The sequence below is a fragment of the Corapipo altera genome, unplaced genomic scaffold (assembly GCF_003945725.1).
Source record: "Corapipo altera isolate COAL_440 unplaced genomic scaffold, ASM394572v1 104, whole genome shotgun sequence".
Classification (NCBI taxonomy): domain Eukaryota; kingdom Metazoa; phylum Chordata; class Aves; order Passeriformes; family Pipridae; genus Corapipo; species Corapipo altera.
The window spans coordinates 1,710,793-1,725,441 of NW_020884920.1; the positions used below are offsets into that span (position 1 = coordinate 1,710,793).

The following is a 14,649-nucleotide window of genomic DNA, read 5'->3' on the forward strand; positions in this document are numbered from 1 at the left end:
AGAGTTAAATCTCTTTTGATTTTCTCTCCAGCAACTTAACTCACTGCCTTGCCTTTAGCACTACTCATTCCATAGCTCACCCCTTCAGGGGAACCTTCGAATTGGCTTATGACCCAGATGTGTTTCTGTCCAACACCTGAATTCAAGTCAGAGGTTTTTCCTGACTACTATCTAAAATTCTATCTGTTTCCAATAGTCTAACACAACCTCTGCCTTGCTTTTTACCCTTTAAGATTTCATAATTTGTCCTTTCAGTGTCTACCTTTATTTCTGTATTCTAGAAATCTCTGTTAAAAACACACATCCATGGGATTCACCATGGGATTCATTTGCTTATGGCAGAAGACAAAGCACTGGCACAAACCCTTTCAATGCTAGTTCCATATTCCTTGTAGCATCTGTGGCTTTATAAGAAATCGTCCCCTAAATTATTATTATTTAAGCTCAGTCAGTTCCTAGGATATTAAAATCATAACCACCTTAATCATAGAACACACAGAACATGATTTGTATTGCTGCTTCTGGTTCTTGCATACCCTTGCTACTGTCTGGACTTAATGGCATCACAGTCAAAAAATGAAGAAAACAAAGTTAACTTCAGGTTCCATTAGAAACATAAAAGAATTACTCAGAGGGTAGGGAGGAATATTTCTTTTGATTTTCAGAAGAGTCAGATGGAACCCATAATAAGCTCAAACAAATGTGATCTCTTCATGGAGGTTTTTTAGGGGGGGGTATTGCAAACTGCACAGAAAGAAGTGTTTGGAAGTGGTTTTTGAAGTATCATGCAAGTTTTTTAACAGTGCAGGGCATTAATAGCCTGACCACAGTGCTGTTGAAATTTACTGTATACATACAAGAATTATTTAACTGCCACAGGAATACTCCTCCATACTTGTTTTAAGGATGACTGGCTCTCCTAATTCTTTGTTTCTTGGGACAGAAGTGCCCAGAGCAGCCAGTGAACTTGTATCATAAGTGGATGACAAAAGCACATCTGACTACAAAGGCAAAAGGTATTCTGCCAAGAAATAGTGACTGACAAAATGTATTCCCATAAAGAAAAAGCTCTTTGAGTTAAAGCTACTCCAGGCGTGCACAAAAGCACATTAGTAGCATCTGTCAACCTTATGAAATATATTTTGAGCCTGGTTCCCTAAACAAACATGACATATGCTATTGTAACATCTCTCTTTTAATAACCTTTGAAAGCTTTAGACAGCTTCAAACTATTTTGCAGAGTTATTAAGAGATCTCAAAGCTACAACATAGCTAGATACTTTTGTGAAAAAGGCAGTTAAAAAAAATAGAAGCCCAAATTAGAGCTCCTAGTGAAGAAATTACCTCATTTGGGACTGGCATTCCTTCAAAGACAACGGTCACATAAAATTGCCCAAGTATGGTCAACAGATTTCCAAAATCTGGTTAGGTGGTAGACAATCAACACGGAGAACCATACTGAGGAAACCTAAATGACTTTGGTTAGAAGAAAACTTGAGGTAGAATTGCCTTTTTGGGGGAAAAAAAAAAAAGGCAGGAAATGCAGCAATAAAAAAGCTGCTCTCCAAAAGTGTGAGGTTCTGACCAAACTCAAAGATGCTGAAGTCAGCGATTATCAAGAAAACAGCTGAGACATACTGATGCTGTTAGTTGGGGAAACAGATGAGCAGCACATCTCAAAAAGGAAGGAACAGAAAATGCTGGAGCCCATTGATGGTGAAAGCACTTAGTCAAAGATGCAGCAAAAGAACTTCAGCTTGAAGATGGTCAAGCCATGCCCATGACAGAGTGAGAACACACCCTACAGGCTGACCCGTGAGTCCAAATTATGAGCAAAATCTGAGCCATTGAACTGTGCTGTACCTCTCAGAATCAGAGATTTGGTGACACATTACCTTTCTGACGTAAGAAACAGCATCTTCCTCAGTGTACACTTCTGCACTGACCCCCCCTCTCCTGCGCCGGGCTTTGACCACTGGATTGGGAGGAGGAGGGGAAATCTCATCATCATGAGAGTCAGACTGGGAGCTGGATTTCTGCCGAGCCAGTATTTGTTTGCATTCCTCCTGCAAGGCAAAAAGAGACAATAAAACATCTCTTACCCATGTAGCTCCCTTGTTGGATATACTCAATTCACTCTTCTTTTATGACCATCAGCAAGCCCTTCACTTCTACGTTTGGATGACTGTCAATTTACACATGTGTACTGCTGGAGGAAAATGAGAAATTCCATGTGAGCAGCATTAACTACAGTGTGTGTACAGGCATCATCACTCCAGTACTTGACCTGTTCAACTCTTTCTTACACATAATGGAAACCAATGTATATAAACTGCAGGCATATTTTGCAGCTACTCCTGGCTGAGAAAACAAAACAACAAGCCTTTTTTGCTTACTCTCCAACAGCACAGCTGTTATTTTCTCAGTCGGCTTGTGCATATCTTTGTCTCTTGTACAGATAACGTATCAGAAGTCACACCCCAATATATTAGGTAGGTTTTTTCATCTTGCTCTGCTTTGCAAGTTTACTATCACCAGAAACAACAAAGATGCTCCCTACTCCAGAATTTCTGCCATATAACAGATTTACAATCAATGGGGTTACTTCCAAGCAAATAAGATCCAAGGTAGGCTCCAGGGGGCTATGAAAAATGATGGCTGGCCTAGCACCAGCTGGCCAATAGGGAGGTTATTCTCCAAATTTCATGCTCATGGAACGGGCAATAAAATAGGAAGGGGAATCCCTGTACAGAGAGTAACAAGAGCAGGAAACAGTATAGAAAATCTCCAATAAAGGACATCAGAGTTGCAAGACTTTGTCAATTCATATGCTGCATTTGACTTCTAAAGAAGTGAGACAAACAAGATTACCCATAATTATAGCATTGTCCCAGAGCCCCATGTTCTACCCCTCAGCTTCCTGGGATCGAGGGAAAGGAGTAAAATTCCCTTTGCATCTGCCAGACAAAGGAGCAGGGGCCTGTGTGCTCAGACCCAGTCCACCTTCTCACCCCCTGGTGCCCCCTCAGCCTGACATCCTGCCCACAACACACCACAACAAACTGCCTTCACTGCTTCATCAGTGCCTTTTTGGTTGGTTCATTCAAGTCTTGGCTGATCCTCCCTAAAGTCAGAGGAGAACTGGAGATGGGATGGACCATATGTTCTGTTCTCAGCTTGTCTGATACAGGAAAGTAAAGGGCACATGAAGGAGACACACAAGCACTGTAAGAAGGCTCTCTGGTGCAGCAGCAGCCCAGTATTTTATTTGCTGTCATCTCCTACATAGCTGTAGGCAAAACCCACACCCTGATAGCCTCAGTGTTATGTTGATTGATGTACAAGTATCCACTTATCATCCAATGGCTCCCTGAGCAACTCCAACACAGCTCAGACAATTCAGATCAGCAGCATTGCAGGCTACCCAAAAGAAAACACAGCAATGCTCAGCTCCCTGTACACCCCATAAACCAACATTCCTTCAACAGGGGTGCCAGAACCTGGTCCCCATCTCACACAGCTAATTTCCAGTGAGACTTTCCAATCAGAGCTAAGATATGGAGTCCGTGGAGGAGGGAGCATCTGGGAGCACCAGCACTACACAAGTGGCAGATTATCAACACAGCCAGTTGGTCTCACTGACAGAGGAAATGAGTTATCAGTAACTCATCAGGTATGAGACCAGAAAACTGGCACAAGCTCACAATTTTTAAGCTTGCAAGAAAAACGGATGATTAATATATGTTTTACCATTGATGTTTACAAATGTCTGACAAATCCAGATATGCCACTTGTCTTTTCTGGTCTTATTCCACTTTCTTTCCTGACCATCACCTACATTGTCCCTCTCATTAACCTAAGGAGCCTTTGACACCAGCCTTTGATGCACTATTTCTACTTGCATTAAATAACTGAACAGTATTTCCCATGCAGCATGACTCAAAGTAACAAGTCACACATTCTTGTTTTGAACAAGGGACCACTAAAATATTTAGGAGACAAGCTCAGAGATAAAAGGTAGAGGGCTGGCTAAAGCTCTGACTTTTCAAGATCCTGACCTGCCTCAAAAAGTGCCAAGTTCTCTCTGAGATCAGCTGAGGTTTTTTAAATTGGGATTATAACATAACTCCCAGACCATAACACAATTAAGTGCTGTAAGCAGAAAAAAAAAAAAAATCCCAAGAAAAAAACTTGCCTTCCTATGTATTAAATCTTTACTGAAACTTTTTCATTTTACATTCAAATTTCAAATAGCAGCACTAGATATGTAAAAAATGACTCATCTAGATTTTTCCTATCATGTAAGAACTGCAGGTCCTACTTAAACATTCTATTAACTTCTTCCCTGCACCTCTCTGACTGCCTCTTCTTAACTACAGTCAGACACTTGTAGAAACACAAATATTTCAAAAAGAAACGTGTGCTATATATTATCATTGTATTTCATTTATCTCATGACTCAAAATGAAAGTTACGGCTGAAGAATTTCAAATAACATTGCTGACTATTGTAGCTCTGACAGTGTTAACATTTTCTCTATGTTAAAGGAACACAATCAAATGCACCTTAGTCATAGGCTTAACTGAAAGGTAATGAAGACCTTTCTGAACAGTAGCAGCTGAAAGTACACTAAAAGGTTAAGTACAACAAGAGGGCAGTCAGTTAACTAATGGTATGCAGCACTCACATAGTTCTTTTTATACACAGTATATTTACTCAGAGAGGAGGGTAGTAGTTTGCCCCATTTGAATATCAAATACACACTTCTTTTTCAGTACACATTGCATAAAAGGCACTTCCAAGGAATTAATAAATAATACCCCCTCTGCCCCAGCACAGATTTATACACAAAAGAAAGCTCAGTGAGATAAAATTAATACTACAAAGCATGCTCTTAAACTTAAATACTTTTAGAAGCCCAAAAAGATATTAAAGGATTATAAAAGTGAGTTACTGTGTGATTCATTTCAAAAGGAAGTCTCTTCACTACAAACTCCTTTTACACAAACAGCAGACAGTTGACTGGCTGGCTTTTCCATACGCCGCTATTTGGAGTCTAGGTGGGATCCCCATTCCTGAACTAAAGCATGCCTTTTGGAAATAAAAGTATGTGCTCTGTCCTGGGTTAAGCTTTCAGAGAGCCGTCTTCCATATATCCTGGGGAAAAACTGCACAGATGCAGCCAATATTTTAAAGGAGGAATCAACTGGGTGAAGAACAGTTCTTCGAACACGGATCTTCAGACGCGGCTCGATGTGAATCCTTGTGTGGAACTCAATTTCAAGTAAACACCTCATCATCTTTTGTTGTCATGACAACAAGTGATATCTCCCTCTCTCTGTCTTGTGATGGCACTGATAACTCACAACCATATCGCCCAATTATGTCCACCTTAAAATGAGAAAGCACATGGAAAGACACAACTGCAAGACAGTGTAATTGCCTTTGACCAAGTCCCTCTGAGCATTTTGTTCCCTTCACACCAGTGCCTTCCCTGGCTTCAGTGGAGAAGCTCCTGACTTGTAGGGTCTGATCCAGACTGTGGTCCAGTGCCATTCTGGGTGACCTTGCTTGGATTTCAGCTGCAGCTGAGGACACAAGTCTCACGCTGTCCTGTGTCACATCTGTCAGCCCCAGTGGATATGTCATATATTTTAGGGAGCCTTAAGTGGCAGTAGGGGACCAGGTGTGCACCACTGACTGAAGCCCCCAGTGTCACTGCCACAGCCCAACATACCCCAAACCTATAAACCAATGCTGCTGTGTTGCAATAACTGTATTTCATGTATCTGTAATTTAATCCCACTTCTGTTCAAACCATGTCACCAGTGACCAAAAACCTAGCTACAGCTGTGAAAAGTCTTTCCTATATGACTTCTTTTCCCCCCTCAAGCACACTCATAAAGTTTTCTGACTGACAGACATGGATTATCCACAGAAAATGTGCAGGATGTGCAGTTCATGCACAGGTAACTAATTTCTCTTTGCACTGGAACTGACCCAGAGGAAATGCTCTCAATCCAGGAAGGTTTCTAACACCCACCTACCACTCCTGGAGACTGACATGATGATTTATAGCAACCAATAAAGGCCAAAGGCAAACCACTTCACTTTGCTGGAAGCACAGGACTGACTGATGCCATTACTGAAAGCAGGAGAAATTTGGGAGGTCTTAATGTCCTTTCCAGTCTTATCTTTGCCACAACAGACAATCTGTATGATCATTCAGCCTTGTCATCAGAGATTATTCACACAATCCCAACTATTTTTCCACTGTCTTCCCCACAGGATGTGCTGCCTTTTCCCCTACAGCATCTCTAAGAAATATCTTTAACATCCACTCCTCCCACTAATGTGTTTACCCACTCCATAGTTATCCACCACTTTGATTATTATTACTATATCCTCTGTGGCCTCTCTTCATCTCAGCTCATTCATAATTTCAAATCTAGACAAAATTCTCCTGCCAAAAATCCACCTACTCTATGACACTCACACTGCATCGCTGACCTTCTGCAGACCCTTTACTGGCATCCTTTTACCTCCTGCAATTTGTTAACACTTCTCATCTTTCCCCCTCCCCAGTGTCTCCAGTATCTCAACCCATCACCACCTCTTCCCTACTTTCTTACCCTCGCCTCACAGTAAAGAGAGGTCATGTTCCAGAACACAGACCCAGTTTTTGATACCTCTCACGCCCTGCCTGGGGCTGACTGCAGCAATCACAAAGGTCCCACCCGAGCTGATTTTCATCCAGCTCTTCCAAGTACTGATATCAGAGGAGAGGCAGGAGCAGAGGTTGCCCAAGCCTGCTCAGAAACGCAGTCACACAGCAAGAGCAGATGGTGCTCCCATCACTGTGCTTCTCTCAGTTTCTCAGGTAGCTCAGGTATGTTCCCTCACGCTTTACCCTCATTTCTGACCACTGAGCAGATACCACCCAACTGCTTTGCAAGCCTTGAAAGACACTGAAGTATTTGTGTTATTAGTCTTCATGAAACTGCTTAGTTAATGCATTTTTTTAATATAGTTTTTCCTCCACAGGATTTTCTTTCCAATCCATAACCTCTCCCCAGCCTACCTGAAAGGAATGAGTTATAGTTAGCATCATCACCTGTACTTATAAGAGCAAATTTTATTGGCTTGGACAGGTTCTGGTGGAAATTACTGACTGAAAAATTTCCTCTTGGGACAAAATGTAAACACTGAGAGAGGACACTGTTGCAGAAGAAAAGCCTAATGCTCAAATTTTGGTGCCTTTGGTTCTGAAACTCTTTATGATAAATAAATACCGCGTATTTTACTAACAGTGAGTGACTCTGCGGTTTACTACACGCTTTCTTTTCGATGCCAGTTCACAGCAAACCCGTCACTCAAGCGCCGGGCTGCAGAACTGGCTGACGCCGCCAGGAGGAGCTACGTGGGGCAGCGCAATTTCTTTAATGACAGATGGTTCGGTCCAGGTTTTCCCAAAATTCTCTTTCCAGTGGTACCTTAAGACACGCCTGCATCCATAAAAACACTGCCAATCCACCGCAATCCAAGACAATAATTTTATTAGAGCAAGACAGTATTTCCTGTATCTACTGAAGGCAACAGAGGGGACTTGGAGAGAGCTCAGGTCCAGAAGGCACCAGCAAAGCCTGGCTCAGCCAGCACAGCCACTGCTCTGAAATACACTGCGTGCAAAATGGCTTCAGCAAAGCACTCAGCAATGCCTAAACATATCCTGCAGGTTCCTGCTGCCTCTCCTTGCTTTGTGCCATTTTCTTCATTAGTTCTATTCTTTATTCTATTTTTTTTTCCTTTTGAACAACAGTCGAGCTTAGCCTGGCAAGACAACTCCACCTTTGATCATATAATCATGGCACTAAACAGCCTGACACCAATTAAAGTTTTGCAGTATGGCTGAAAATACAAAGCTTTGCCTGTAACTTCTTAGTAATTAACAACTTCTACATAAGGTAAGAACCAGAGACAAAATATGGCTTCCTTGTTTTTTCTGCTATGCCTTCTTTAGTCCTCAAGTAAACAGGACCTAATAACAGCTCTTAAAATAATGCCACAGTTTCTTAGCTAACATCTATTCCCCCACTCTAAAAGAGCCAACTAATGCCCCAAAGGGAAGGGCTTTCCTCAACCCATCCACCAACATGAAATTCTATACAGTCACAGGGAAACATAAAACAAATAATATAAAGGAAACGTGACAGTTTTTAAAATCTCAAGTATCTAAACTGTTTTCAATTTTTTTCTGTGCTCAGGGGCATGTTACAGATTTTTACAAAGTAGCTGTTAATGTGATCAGAGTAGATGTCATCTTGAAGTCTGTAGGTCACAACATATGAAAACCAACTTGCAAACTTCAGTATATAGAAATATAGGCTGATTCCAAGCAATTACTGGCATCTTAAGACAAGCAGGTCCTGACAGTATTAAGTGAACTGAAAAATATCTATTAAAGTTCTCCTACAATTATTTTCAGAGTTTTCATGGGTTTTTTAATATTGTACTTGATACAAACAAGCTGCAAATTTAGAAAGCCATCAGGCATTTCTTTCTAACCTGGGCACTCTTCCAGCTGAAAGAGATGATCCTGAAATCAAATATCAAACCTCAATCCCCAGCGCTTTATTCCTAAGTATTTGTTCACGTTCTCACTCTACAGCCCTCTCAGACCATGTCCATACTGTGAAATAAAAGGGGCCCAGCCATGGACCTGAGCACCAGCCCAAGACAGTCCACATCCCCCAACCAGCAGCTCGTTCCCTGGTTCTGTTCTCAGCTGCTCCTACCAACCCCTGCCAAAACAAACCTGCTCCTAGACCTGTTAGACCTAAGAATTATGTTTGGGGCCAGTCAGTGTTGTGGGGTCAGGGGTTAGTCCCTGACCCATTCTAATTTAGCAGCACAGACGTGGGCTGAAGGCAATGGACCCAACTCTGATGTCATCAGAAGTGAGGTGAAAAGCATTTATAATCCTGTCTGATCTTGCATATCATAATAAATCTTGCTTTTATGAGTTGATTTTGTGAGATGGAGCTAAGAACAAGCAAAATGAAATACACTTTTTTTTTCAATTCACCTCTGAGGTAGCTCCAGTATATTGCTGTGGATCAAGCTCTTCATATTTTCCACGAGTTCCTTTTTTAACCACTCGAAAAATATCCTACACTTCATCTCCAAAGTGCCCACATGATTTTTTGACAGATAAACTGTTATTCTACTGCTCTCTTCAGTGGAACGTGTTGTCTGTTTTAATGAGTTTGGGAAAAAAGCCCAAAATACCACACTTGGGTGGAAAAACGCATGACTTTGTTTAGAAAATCATGCTTAAACCCAAAGATTTTCATTCCTCTCCCTGCATAGGATCAAAACTAAAGGTGCTAATAGCAAATTTGCCATATTGGTATTGCTCACTTACATATAAAAATCTAATTAACAATTTCTAAATTAACAATTCCATTATGATTCTTCAAAATAGCTGCATATGACAAGTGTATAAAAACAGGATAAAACTCACTGAAAGAATTTCTCTATCTTTACAAGCCTTCCTTCAACTGGTATTATGCAACCAACCAAGTCAAAATATTATTCTGCAGCAGAAAATCCTCCACAGTGCAGTTCATCCCAAGAAAGCCCTCAGAGATGGTTGGACAAGGAAGTCAAACTGTTGTAGGAACAAGAATTACAGTTCTGGAACCCTCCAGGAGCAGCCTAAAGCCTTCAGGCTCAGCAGGCTTAGCCCCCAGGCTGCTCTAGAGAGGCAGTGCCAGGATTGTTTCCTCCCACAGTAACTATGATATTCACTGCATTTGATGCCTTGAGACTCTCCTTCCATTTTGAGACAAGTGATATCCATCAGCTTCTGTGTTTGCATCCTGACTGATGTCCTACAGTGTTCTGGTATCCGCTGTTCTTTGGGAAATAATAGGAGATCAAATGAAAAAAATAGAGTATTTCTCAATGGTAGGAACTGCCTTCCTGCTTCAATTCTGTGTACTGTGTTTAGATCAATGAAGCCAAACTCCCCCAGTACAATTCCTCTAGCTATGGAGCATATTCCAAAATACTACAGCATATTTTAACTTCTTTTTTGTTTTCAAAAATGGTGCTTATCCTTCTTTTCAGGAAGTCCAAAACTGCACTCATTATGATGGATAATAACTCATAACATAATAAAGTAAATTCAACAGTTTTGACTCTCTTGAAATGGGTCTTGGCTGTCAGAATTTTAGAATATGCAGAATTAAGAGATTGCTTCTTTTTAATAATAAGCATTAGAATTAAAAACCATCTTGTACTTCCTACTCCTCTCTGATGTCACAAGCATTCTCACTGGGCTGCCACCACAATGGGTTCTTTTAAAACTACATGAATTTGGCATATACTCACCTATACAGAAATGTGTCTGAAAAGCAGACAGTGAGATGTTTAAAATGCTTTACATCACTGGTAATATACCAGCTTCATGTATTAGTCACTGTTTATTATTCTTCTTACTCTGTCCTTATAAAATTCTGCCTCTTGAAGGAAGAAACTACATAAAACTTATCTCTTAAACCTACAAACTTTAGATGTTTCCTTCAAAAAAAAGCAAATAATCCTCTTCTTAAACTAAGTATATGAATAAATTCTCTGGCAGGCTGAGGACTTGTATAGCCAACAACTTGCCCTGTGCTCCCATTTATTTCTGGATGAATCTCATCCCCAGGGAAAAGCTGTGCTCACAGAACATGCTCTTCCTGCAAAGACTCCCATAGGCTTTAGTAAGAATTTGTCTGGGAATGTTCTAAAATGTTTCCCTCTCTAAGGTGCTTAAGAAGACAGTCACAGTAAGTGAGGTCTCTCTGAATGCATCCCTTGTCAGAGAATCCTGGGATAAGTACTGCAGGTGGGAGAGAGCAGTGGAATTAAATAGCAAACTGTTTTAATGATTTTCAAAACTGGTTGGTTCCCTGATTTTGTTCAGTTTTAGAGGAAGGGAAAATCGCATCACCTGACACTAGAATAAACAGGGCACAACATGTTTCGCACCCACAAGAAGGTTCTTTCCACAGATGAAAGTCCAGGATACCACATATCACAACACAAAGTATGATCGTAACAATTTGGGTCATTTTTAACAAGTGCAGTTTGATGAGGAATTATAATATTGCACAGAAAATTCTAAACAATAGCCAATATTACATTAGACATCAGCAAATGAAGGGTTCGGTTTCTTTTCTTCTGACAGTCTACTTTTTCACAGTTTCACGATAATTTAAAATTTGAAAGAAAAAATGTACCAAAATATTGGAAACTCTTTAAACAATCTTTTTCAATTTAAAAATGGAAAATAGTAAGCCACCTGAAAATCACTGACCTTTTCTAATTTTTCAAAGTGTTCTCTGAGGAACTTCATGGGTCGGTCTGGTTTTGCTATGCAAAGGTTTACAATGCACTCTTTTAAAATCTGTTGGATGTTGTGTTTCTGAACATAGAGTTCACATCCCTTCAGGCTCTCATCTTCTTCCACATTGCAGGAAGCAGCAGCAGCCATCTTCAGGCTTGTAAACAGAAAACAGACCTAGGTAAGAAAATGGTGCAAGAAAGAGATAAGAGACAGTTCCCAAATTCTTTGTCAGAGAGATCTGAAGGAGCAAAGACATTTTTAACATTGCCTGTTGCCTATTCAAGAGCTATTGAATCTGAACGTTTTAATGTTCTAGGCTTGTATGTGGAAACGCTGAACTGTGCCATCTTTGTAAGATCAACATCCCAGTAGGTACAAAAACAAGATTTTAACTCCTAGACAGCGATCAATCTCCGAGGGAAAAAAAAAAAATCCAGTGCAATTAACCCTACGAGGCCAGGAGTTTCAAAGACAGCTGTTAAATGATGGCATAAAGCCTTGTTTTCCTATCCCCATGGGAACTGTCAGCAGAAGTCCAGCTTTCCCATACAGAGGGATTTTCGGGCAATTTCAGCATCTCCCCCTTTCCCAGTGAGCGACCCTTCCCGGCCCCGGGGAGGAGCGGGTAGAGCCCCCCAAAAAGGGAATTGAGCCCCCCAGAGGGAAGTGAACCTCCCAAGGGCAAGTTTGGTGACTGGGGGGAGAACAACCCCAAACCCCTCTTTATTTCCACCAGCGCGGATATGACCGCTCTGTTACGACCTCAAAACCTCGAGGGTGGCTTTACCCCGGCCCCAGCCGCCCCTGCCCTGGCCGGTGGGTCCCGGGGGGCGGCCGGGGCTGTGCGGGGCTGTGCGGGGCTGTGCGGGGCAGGCCGCGGGAAGCGCCCCGGGCCCGGCCGGGTGGTCCCCGCGGCAGCGCATCCCCCGCGCCCGGCGGGGCGGACCGGCCGCCCCTGCCCCTGCCCCTGCCCCTGCCCCGCCGCCGGGCCCCGGGAGCGCAGGGGCCGGTAAATACCTGGTGTCCGGAGCCGGCGGAGCGGAGGCGCCTCCTCTGTCCTTCCCGGAGCTGGAGGCGGAGGAAGGGACTCCCCCGCCGGTATCCGCACTGCAGCCGCCGCCTCCCCCGCTCCTGCCCGCCCGCCCGGGGCCGCGGGGCGCCGCGGGGACCCTCCTCCCGCTCCCGCACAAAGGCTCCGGCCCCGCCGCCGCCGCTCGCCCGCAGGAAGTGCCGCCGCCGTCACTCACGGGCGGGCGCGGCTTCGCCACCGCCTCCGCCGAGAGGCGGCACGGACCGCACCGACCCGCTCCGCACCGCACCGACCCGCTCCGCACCGCTCCGACGCGCTCTGCACCGCGCCGACCCGCTCTGCACTGCTCCAGACCGCACCGACCCGTTCTGCACCGACCCGACCCGCTCCGACCTGCTCTGCACCACTCCGGACCGCACCGACCTGCTTCGCTCCGCACCACACCGACCCGCTGTGTACCGACCCTCTCTGCACCTCTCCGCTCCACTCTGACCCATTCTGCACCGCTCCGACCCGCTCCGCTCCGAGCGGGCACACAGGGGGCATGGCAGGGCCTGGCCTGGCTGCCCCACACCGCCAGCCTGAGGCCAAACTGACCAGAGAGGTGCCCCTGGCCATGAAGTTCAGGCTGGCCACAATGGACACTGGTCTGGCCAGGAATGATGGGCCCGGCCACCAAGGACAACCTGTACGTGAAAGGTGGCCTGTCTATGGAGGACAGCTTGGCCATGAAGAACAACACTCTGGCCATGAAACATGGCCTGTCCGGGAAGGACGAGCCTGATTGCAAAGGACAACCTGGATGTGAAAGGTGTCCAGCCATGCAGGACAACTTGACCATGAAGGACAACAGTCTGCCACAAAGAACAACCAAGGTGTGAAAGGTGGCCAGAGTGTGAAGAACAGGCATGGCCATGAAGGACAACAGCCTGGTCATGAAATGTAGGCTGGCCAGGAAGGGTGGTCTGGCTACAGGGGACAGCCTGGCCATGAAAGGTGGCCTCAGCATGGAGGAGTATGGGCTGACCATGAAGGACAGCCTGGCCACAAAGGACAACAGCCTGGCCACGAAGGACAGGCTACAGAGCGGAGGCAGGAGCTTAACATGCGAGCCACCAGCCCTCCTACACCCACAGCTTGGGAAGCACTGGGAAGAGCAGCTCACCAGGTCCGTCCTTGGGTACTTAGAGCAAAGCCATCACACCCAGCAGCACCTCCATGCAAGGCCATGAGGAGGGTGGTCACAGCAGGGACGTGGCCATGGACCAGCACTTGCTGTCAGGAATACTCCAGTGCATGCCAGCATTTCCTCTGTTCCCAAGGAATTCACACTCGTGGTTCCCACAGAATAAAGGGTGAAAAAAAGACTTTGAAGGCTCACACTCAAGCTAGGAGCAGCATAACAAGAGAATAAACTCTGCTGGCAAACACAGGGCTTTTACAGAAGAGTAATTTTAATTAGTTCTGTAGTTTGTTGTATTTTAAATTCAGTATGATCGCTCAAGAAAAAGACCCTTTAGTTTGATGCATGTTCATTGCATTCACCAGAATGGAACACAAAACATTAGGTTGTGTAAAGCACATGTTAGTACAATATGAACACAATATGTACACACCTTAACTTATACAAATGAACACTACAAAGTATATAACGCTGCTACAGAATCTGGTGAGTTCCTGCCACTGCCCATTGATCCCTCCAGGGAGAAAACAGAAGGGAGAAGTGATACATGTGAAAGCAGTTCGGCGCTTTCCCGTTCCCCTCATCCCTTCCACCGCCCTCGGGGCTCTCCCGGGTTTGCATCCCTTTTTCCCCGCGTGATCAAACAGCGGGTCCCCCCTTGCCGGTACCGGCTGAACCTGCAGAACCGGCTGAACCCACCGAACCCACCGCCGCCTCCCCGGTGCTTTGGGGTGCGCTCAGCGCGGGGCAGAGCCGCGGAGGGACTGTCACCCTGCTGCTCCTGTCCCTCCGGCTCTGCCCTCCCGCGCTGTCCCTGTCCCCCTTCTTTGTCCTCCCTCTCTGTCCCTATCCCCCCGCCCCGTCCCCCTGCTTTGTTCCCTGTCCCCCCCCTCTGTCCCTGTCCCTCACTCTGTCCCTGTCCCCCCCCTCTGTCCCTGTCCCCCCCCTCTGTCCCTGTCCCCGTCACTCTGTCCCTGTCCCCCCCCTCTGTCCCTGTCCCTCACTCTGTCCCTGTCCCTCACTCTGTCCCTGTCCCCCCCC

General features: G+C 44.8%; 1 protein-coding gene across 2 annotated transcripts in view; it reads right to left on the reverse strand.

Annotated features, from left to right (window-relative positions):
- Window positions 1–12,554, reverse strand: part of PRKAR1B (protein kinase cAMP-dependent type I regulatory subunit beta) — a 91,664-nt gene extending 79,110 nt beyond the window's left edge. Inside the window, exons 1-3 of one of the 2 annotated variants that reach the window (XM_027656589.1) lie at window positions 12,413–12,554; window positions 11,366–11,569; window positions 1,896–2,066 (exon numbers count right to left, since the gene is read on the reverse strand). In XM_027656589.1, coding sequence (XP_027512390.1) covers window positions 1,896–2,066; window positions 11,366–11,542 — 348 coding nt within the window. In that variant the 5' untranslated portion in view covers window positions 11,543–11,569; window positions 12,413–12,554. The remainder of the gene's footprint in view (window positions 1–1,895; window positions 2,067–11,365; window positions 11,570–12,412) is intronic. The other variant, XM_027656588.1, reaches the window with a different exon arrangement.
- Window positions 12,555–14,649: the final 2,095 nt, after the last annotated feature.